The sequence below is a fragment of the Arachis hypogaea genome, chromosome 20 (assembly GCF_003086295.3).
Source record: "Arachis hypogaea cultivar Tifrunner chromosome 20, arahy.Tifrunner.gnm2.J5K5, whole genome shotgun sequence".
NCBI classification, from domain to species: Eukaryota; Viridiplantae; Streptophyta; class Magnoliopsida; order Fabales; family Fabaceae; genus Arachis; species Arachis hypogaea.
Window position 1 is genome coordinate 14,388,768 of NC_092055.1, and position 8,433 is coordinate 14,397,200.

Genomic DNA, 8,433 nt, shown 5'->3' on the forward strand with positions numbered 1-8,433 from the left:
ATCTTGACTAAACCTTTATCTGCTAGTACTTTTGATAGGCTGAAACCCAAGCTTCGAGTGTGTTCAAGCCTCACTCGAGTTTGAGGGGTATTAGGAGTACAAAGTCTAATGTCAAGATTCAAGAAGAGAATGTTCAAGATTAGTTATTATGGTTAGATCAGTTTGGTTAGTTAGAATTGAGTTAGTTAAATATTAGTTTCTGCAGAGTAAAAACACTGTATATATATGACTTGTAATGCTTAGATTTGCCTTTTTTTGTAGTAATAGATAAAAGGAATAGAAGATAATGAACGAGAAATGATAATGACACGTTCAAATTCATAACATCACTTCTTTTTAATTATACTTTTTATCTTCTTTCAAAACTATTTCCAATTCTTAATTGTTATATCAACATTTTCTCATATTTTTTTTTTACCATATCCATAAAAAGTTAAAAATTATGGATAATTTTGAAAAAAAAATCAAATATATAATTAAAAGATAGTGTAATCAATTTAAAAGTGACATTATCACCCCCTAATAAGTAAACAAAAACAAAACAAAGGAATAACATTAAGGACTATAATACAAACAGCAATTTTAACGAATATAAATGCTTTTCTACTTCACACTTCCATTGATGGATCACTCAATTGAGATGGAAATAACAATCAGTAATTCAGCAACTAGAGGGGGTCACAGGAACAATCCTCCAAGATAAAGAAGAAAAAAGAAAAGGGAAAAATAAAAAATTACTTTACAATTATGTCAAACACAGCGTGGCATTTGTTACAAAATATATATTGGAACCAGCATATAAACCAATTGGGCAATGGTTATTTATCCCAAACAGCCTTCAAAACTAAACCATTAAGGTGCAAGCACTTGGCTGAGTTCTCCTGTGTAAAAAGGCCAAAGTGAAGGTGCAGAAATTCTCACATTATGATGCAGTTGCACTTTGACTCGAGCTTGGGGGGCGGCTTCGTACTATCCACCTCGTTAGGAATGCCGACATTCCGCATGAAAGGCTCGTTGATGTTTTCGTCGTTTTCGGTTATTTTTCCCGGAGGGGGTTTGACATCACTTTCCAGCTTCCTTTGCCTGGCTGCTGCTTTGTGGGATTTCATAGAGCGCTTGCCAATGGTCCGGCTGCGAGTTTCCTTCCTATCAGAATTGGGTTTCCCCAATACTGTCACTGTTGGCTCAGAACCTTCAAATGGGTCAGAGAATTCCTTTTCCATTGCCATTGTTGCAGCCTGATATGCAAGATCATGGACAATAGAGCTGCAAAAAAGTATGGTATCAGTCGCCTCTTCGAGTGTCAGGCTTCTTGTGTTCCCTGGACCTTGACACTCCACTGTTACTGTTGATCCCTCTGCCATAAAACAATAAAGAACAATTAGAAATTGGGCATGTATTCATTTTGATTGATTTCAGTGGAAAAATAGACTACAACTTTGCAAGCACCAAGTAGAGAAGCAGAAATATTTTCACAACAGCAAACTCCATGAACTTGTTCCAAGTTATGGCTCCTCCTCAGCATCAACGTCTATCCCCAACAAAAGAAAAGAACTACAAGTTTATATATAGTGCTTGGCAACTCTCGTACAGCACTTATGAGACACAATCAGTGATATGTAATATTCAAAAAGTAGCATAAAAGCACTCTAAAACGACAGAATCTGCATTTAATATAATGCCTCTAAAAGCACAAATGCATGGGCATCAAAATTAAAATCCCTAAACAAAGATATGGAACATCACCCCGAAGTGTCGTAATTTATTTTACATTTGAGGAAATATATCAAGAAACGATCTCTCAAGACATTATAATTTTTAACTACCTACCAAGATTCGATATTGAACAGCATTAGATCATCATATTATTGCCTCAATATCTCACTTTACCAACTTTTGTACTTTAGAAGAGCCAAATCACTCATGATAGTATCAAATAAAGCAAATTCAAGAATTTTTTTTCTTCTCATAAACTTCTAAAGATTACCACACCACAAACTCTGAAGTATGTGCGTGAGGCCAATAGGAGTGATCTAGTGATGAGGGATTTGATTAGTATGCATCAGATTTTTGGTTCAAACCTTGTCATCTCAAACAAACCAAAAAGAATTATGTGCATAAGTACATCTTGGAGAGGAAAAGTAGGAATATGGGAAGCATGCATTTTCATCTGAGTCACTTATTTGCAATATCTTTTCATTTGTCATCTCAATGCAAAAAATGTCATACCTATGCCATGGGAATAGTCAGAGGCATTCATCTCTGAAACAGAAGCTGTAACACAATCATCGGAAGGATTTTGGGCACGAGGTTCCTGAAACTCATCCGGGAAACTCTTTGATAATTGGGAAAGATCTTCATTCACTGTACCAGTATTGTTCTCAGAATTCCCTTCTATTTCTGTTTCTGTAATTGTAGAACTGTTAGTAGCAAGAAAAGCATCCTGCACATCCTCTTTCTCATCAAAGGATGACTCTGAAACCTTGACTAATGTTTCTGTATTTGGTACACTCCTTTCAGTATCTTGATGGTCTTCAACATTTTCATGTGAAATACAATCCCGAATATTTGGAAATGAAGCGACTGAATTGTCTTCAGACTGAACACCAGCAGTCTGGCTCAAAGATTCTGAAGCACTATTTACTCTGCCACCATCATCAATTTCAAATTTATTTTCCTCAACAATTGATCTTATAGAAGATGCATCAATTACATCCGTCACTGCATTTTCTGAAGCTAATCTTTCTTGCAGAACTTGGGATGTGTCCTCCACAGAGCGACATTCTGTTTTGCGATAATTATCATGAGTTGCGAGATCTAATCCATGGTGAGAATGGTTTGAGGTTCCAGAGAAAGATGAACCAGCACTAGGAGCCTTGATCCTCAAGTCATATCCACAATCTACGTCTAGTTTCCTGCTACTCAACTGCCTTTGACCACGAAACTCTGTCTGTCTAGTTGAGCTAAAATCAACCGATGATGAGGCAGAACAACTACCTTGCCTTGTTGAGCTTCTAATACTGGTTACACTGTCCCTTGAAAAAGACAGATCATCATAAGAAATTCTTGAGGCAGAAAAGGACCTGCCCTGAATTACAGTTCCTTTGTGGCTGTTCGACCTTTTCAGCAATACAGAAATACCAGCACCTTCTGTGAAGTCCACTTTCAAATTTGGCCGCTCGCTGTTGTTCAATTGCTGATCACCAAATTCCTCATGAGGCTTGCAATCAACTTCTGACTGGTTCATTTCTAGTGGCGTTGTAGACACCTGCCCATCTACCTCTGTCAGTGAACCAACAAGAGATCTGCTTTGTGAGTGATCCTGGATTAGTTCACTGCATGATGTTTGACTTTCCTCAGCTTCCTGTTCACCATGGGGAAACCTCAAATTAACTACATCAGTTTCTTGTGGCAGTTTAGAAGTAACATTTGATGAGCTTGTTGTAGCTGAAGCTTCTTCTTCAGGCCTGTTTCTAGAAATTCCTGAAGAATCTTCGGGTACAGTCAAAGCTGTCTCAAGTATGATGGCTTTCAAAACTGTGGTCTTCTTTCTGCATTCTGGACAAATCCCAATATTCTTCTCAACTTCATCAGCTGCCTCATAAGAGCAACCACAATGAGAACAGATTGCTGTATTTTCGAAACTACCAGTTTCAGAATTGTCACCCATGAGAAGGGAAGATTCTGAGCCTTCATTGACTACAATGTCAATACCACCATGATAAACAGGCTCTGGAGATACAGTTGAACCAAGAACCTTAAGTCCTCTAGTTTCGTTGTGCACGACATCAATTGCTTCTGTATTGGTCTGATGCTCAACATTGGCATTTAATTTATCAATTTTATCAAAGGCAAACACTTCTTCGTGAATATCAGGGTATAGTATCTTGTCAGTTTCGCTAGCCATATCATCTTGATTGTGGTCACTCCCTTCAATATCTAGTGCAAAACCTGTACCTTGATCAGAGCTTGCGTTGCTGCTAGTAGTGACAGAGGAATTCCTAGATACAAGGGAGCGTTGGGCTGAATTTCCTTTTCCAACATAAAAGGTTGTACTTGGAACACTTGATAAAAGTGGCCGGAACATGTTTTGAGGACTTTTTCTATCCTGCATATGATTTGAAAGGTAATTATAAAAATAAGTAGATTTGTTACATCCAAAAAGAAAAATGCATTCGAGAAGAAATCATGGCAAAAGGGGGATTTATTTGTTGGTGCAAGAATGTGACAGCAGGGGGGGAGGGGGGGACTCAATTGTGACTCTATATGAAGCTATTAGCATACAGTAGTTTGTTCAATCAAGGTCAATTAAAAATACATGCACATAGGAAAGACAACATGCTGCAGAAATCAAGCAAAAAATAACAATTATAGCACTAGAGAATATGTAAAGATACATAAAAACAACGATAACTTCAAAATTGTCGTTGAAGGTGGTACAGAAGAATGGTTAAGTTTCCATTCTATATTGCTTCAGTCACAAATTAAAGCCACCTCTGTAACTAGTTCGCATCAAAAGGGATCTGTCAAAAAAGAGATGCCGAGTTTGCGGGCACATGTTCGTGCTGCGATTGCTTATGCATGCACGTGTGTGTGTGTGTGTGTGTGTGAGAGAGAGAGAGAGAGAGAGTTCACGTTTCTTCAGGGATTACTACCCTAAAGGTATCAACTTCTAACTGGCATGAAAAATTAACACATTTCGTTTAAAAAAGTAACACTGTTCAATAGGAGAATTAGATAAACATACCATTTGCCGGAAAGCAGAGTCAAATGATGATCTTTTAGGAGCAGAATTAGGGGAAACAATCCTGGCTGATTTCTTGGAGAAGGTAGGAGTTCTGTTTGTTGAAAATGAACCAGCCTTTCGGGAATCCAGTGTGTCTAAGCTACCCACTGGGATGGACTGCAAAGAGTCTAGATCATCATCTCCAGATGATGCAACAGAACCTTTGCTCAGTGAGCTAAACTGATCTCGATCATGACTATAAAACGAGCTACTGCTCCTAGAAGCAGTTGGTGACATCGATTGCCTACTGAATGCTGGAGATGAACCCCTACCATTTCTGGATGCCGGAGATGAACCCCTACCATTTCTGGATGCCGGAGATGAACCCCTACCGTTTCTGGATGCCGGAGATGAACCCCTCACATATGATGAAGGTCGATCAGCCAATGATGTACGAAGATTGGGAGGTGCTTCAGAAGAGAATCCAGGAATATTAGTTTGCCATGCCCTTATTTTTGGTGATGCAGAATTTCCACGATTTGTCTTCACTGGAGAATTCCCCCTCTTCCCCGATGAAACTACATGACCACTAGAGCCGGTACTCATCCTCCGGGGAGTAGTAATGGAAGACCTAGAAGGAGGTGTCATGGGTTTATTTGGTGGTGGAGATGGTCTTCTAGACGGAGTACCATACTGTGAAATTGGGGTTGGACTGGAATTTGGCAATGACGATGGCCTTCCCCTTGATTGCAGTGTGTTAGCTCCAGAACGAGGGGAGGGACTTAAACGATTTGGACTTGCACGATTAGGACTTGCACGATTAGGGCTTGCACTGCCCCTACTGCTTCTGTAACTTTTCTCCATCTGATAGATGAGGTGGTCATCCGGCATAAGATGCTTGATAAGTAAAAGCACAAAAACATTTTTCAAGATGAGAAAAAGAATTCGAGAGGAACCTTTTTCTTCCTGAAAAATATAACCGTGTATAAGCTTAACTACAAATGTATTCAAAGCTCACCGTAGAAGATCTTGATATGGAAATAGGTTTACTCTGAGGCCTTCCTCTGCTGGGAATATTCAATGGTGGTTGTTCATCATCTAATGAAGGAAACAGTGGTGTGTCTGGGGGTGTCAATAACCTTTAGAAATGAATATATAGACTGACATCAGTGAACTAAGCAGTGATGACCAGAAATTGACTAATCTCAAGCTTTGTGATCAAGAAAATTGAATTATTGTCCAACCAAGTAAATGAATTGGAATGCATAAAAAATGACAATAGTAAATAGTAAGAAAATTCAATGTGATTTGACAATGTAGAGTACCAAATTAGGAATGCTACCCACCAATCATAGTCATTCTTGTCACCATCAGCATTAAGCAAGTCACTAGTTTGACCTCGACCCGGAATGGAGATTCCAAGGTTGACATCAGAAAAATGTCTCAACTTGGTAGCTGTAAAATAAAACACACAACAAAGAGGAAACAAATGCATGAACATTACATTACACAAAGGCAGAACCCAAAAATAAACACAATGTTCCCTTAGGGAATGTTTGAGTTAAGATTTTGGAGGGGAAACGAGGGTTTTGAAGGAGTTGTAGTGTAAAATTTATAACTACAAGACTTCCATTACCCCTCACTTTTTCCTGTAAAAAAAAAAAACTAACAAACATCCCTTAGGATCTCAGCATAGGAAATTACGGAATGAGTCTTCCAAGTCGTCGGACGATTGAAGCAAAAAATTCTCCCTTTCTCTGGTCTGCATTTCACTAAACAAAGCAAGATCGTCATCTTTCTCCCTTAAGAGCAATCCTCCTTCGAGGCTACGGCCCCGCTTGTGACCATCTGTTCTTGGCTCCCTCCCAGGAGAGTATCTCATCACTGGGGAGGCCGGCATTTCCGCTACCTAGTTCAGTGCAAGACCAAATCACCTCAACCTCAAGCTCTCCATCAAAACAAAACTCAAAATCCCTCTATACCCAATGAGCAACCCTTGGCCTTTAATTAAGCTCAACCCTACAATAAATTCAAGCCCCAACAATCAATCATTTACAACCCAAATAAATGAATAAAACAAAAAATTTCTTCCTACATTTTTGTTATATGCTCATTCTTCAATAGATTAATAATCTAATTGCTTCTCTAATTACCCAATACTACACAGTATCATGCAGCAGAGTGTGACTTGAGTCAACAAAACCCCATTATCTCAAAACAAATTAAAGCAAATTCAGATTACCAATACAGTGACTCAACGGAACAACTGTGCCATTCAAAATGCAATGCGTAAACACTATTAACACGCATCAAACATCCCAAAAAACCCCCAAAATTTGACACCTCCACTCCCTAAAACCCTAGAACATTAGCCAGCAACAGATCCCAATTGTGGGGTTCAAATTGAGACCAAAGAATTGAACTTTGGAAACCTAAAAAGCCACCATTGAGGTTGGAAAAAAAAATAAAAAACAAACAAAAAAATCACAAACAGGTAGTGGAATTTGACTTACCGAAACTCCTCCCAAGTCAAAATTGGGTTGAAAATATAAGAGCTTGGTGAAAGAGTACAGAAACTAGAAAGAGTAGGGTGCGCTTAAAGATCCCAAAGTCAAGTTCAGAAAATTAAAAAAACAAAAAATAACAATAAAAAAAAAACAGAGCTTAAATGCGAATTATAATGCGACGAATGTTGTATGAGACACTCGGATCTATAGCATTCATGAGTCTTCACTCTTCTCCCAAACACCAAAGTACAGATCGAAAAAGAAAAACAAATAAGTGATCCAACGGTTACAACAAACTCTCACACACAAAATAAAATAAAAATATATATAATATTAAAAATAAAATATAAAAGAAAAATGTCCTGTTCTTATATAATGATGCAAAAACGAAATTAAATTAAACAATTGTTATTATTAAGAATTATGGTAGTGAAATTTGAGAATAATACCCAAAACCTTTGTCGTCGTTGGATTTTGCTGCTTACCTCTCTCAACAGCAAGTGTCCAACCTTTTTTTTTATTATTTTCTTTTTTTTTTCTTTTTCTTTTTGTGGCTTCTTTTTCTGCCTTTCTTAGTTGTACAGATCAGGTGAGATGTCTAAGCATATAAATTATTTACTAAAAAAGTAGTATAATATAACAAAATGGATTTTTTTTTTTTAAGAAAAGAGAAATTATATTAATTTCCTTTGATTTAGTTTCTTAAAGAAGTAAACATAGGATTAGAACTAGAAAAATAATAAAAGCAGATTATTTTATAAATATTTAAATATAGATAATGTATGATAAGTTATAAGTTTGATTATTTTGTTATATAATTTTACCAACTTTTTAATTTGTGAGTAACAGTTTTAAAATTTATAACTTAATTTTTATATTAGATAAAAATTTATAGTTAGATTCTTATTATTTATTATTAAAAGCTTATATAATAATCTTAACATATTTGATTTTAGAATGTTTTATACCTCATGTTTAATCAAATATAAAAATAAATTGTATTTTTTAGTAAAATATAATTAAAAAGACTTAATTAAATTTTTTATTTAAACAAAGTTTAAAACTATAAAAATCTAATTAAAATTTAATAGCATTATAAAAATTAATAGAATAACTAAATCTACATTAAATATAAGTTTAATTATTTTGTTAGTTCTTATAGTTTTATTAAATTTATAATTAGATTTTATATTTTTTTAA

The 8,433-nt window shown here is 36.3% G+C and overlaps 1 protein-coding gene across 3 annotated transcripts; it reads right to left on the reverse strand.

The window, feature by feature from the left end:
* Positions 1-580: 580 nt before the first annotated feature.
* On the reverse strand, positions 581-7,815 carry LOC112784638 (uncharacterized). Of its 3 annotated transcripts, none has more exons than XM_025827921.3 (7): positions 7,683-7,815; positions 6,431-6,745; positions 6,073-6,181; positions 5,745-5,865; positions 4,748-5,590; positions 2,230-4,108; positions 581-1,357 (listed from the first exon to the last, which is right to left on the reverse strand). In XM_025827921.3, exons 2-7 carry the CDS (start codon positions 6,624-6,626, stop codon positions 918-920), a joined length of 3,588 nt encoding a protein of 1,195 aa, XP_025683706.1. In that variant the 5' UTR covers positions 6,627-6,745; positions 7,683-7,815; the 3' UTR covers positions 581-917. The 3 variants fall into 3 exon arrangements, with proteins under 3 accessions (XP_025683706.1, XP_025683705.1, XP_025683707.1); XM_025827920.3 differs by having other exon boundaries at positions 7,240-7,685; XM_025827922.3 differs by lacking the exon at positions 7,683-7,815 and adding an exon at positions 7,240-7,532 and having other exon boundaries at positions 6,431-6,635.
* Positions 7,816-8,433: the final 618 nt, after the last annotated feature.

Excerpts from the sequence above, each read along its gene's own strand:
- LOC112784638 (XM_025827921.3), bottom strand. The coding sequence starts at position 6,626 with ATGCCGGCCTCCCCAGTGATGAGATACTCTCCTGGGAGGGAGCCAAGA. Across the intron at positions 5,591-5,744 it reads CCATATCAAGATCTTCTACG|ATGGAGAAAAGTTACAGAAG; the intron begins GTGAGCTTTGAA and ends CTCATCTATCAG. Across the intron at positions 1,358-2,229 it reads TGACTATTCCCATGGCATAG|AGGGATCAACAGTAACAGTG; the intron begins GTATGACATTTT and ends GTTTTATGGCAG.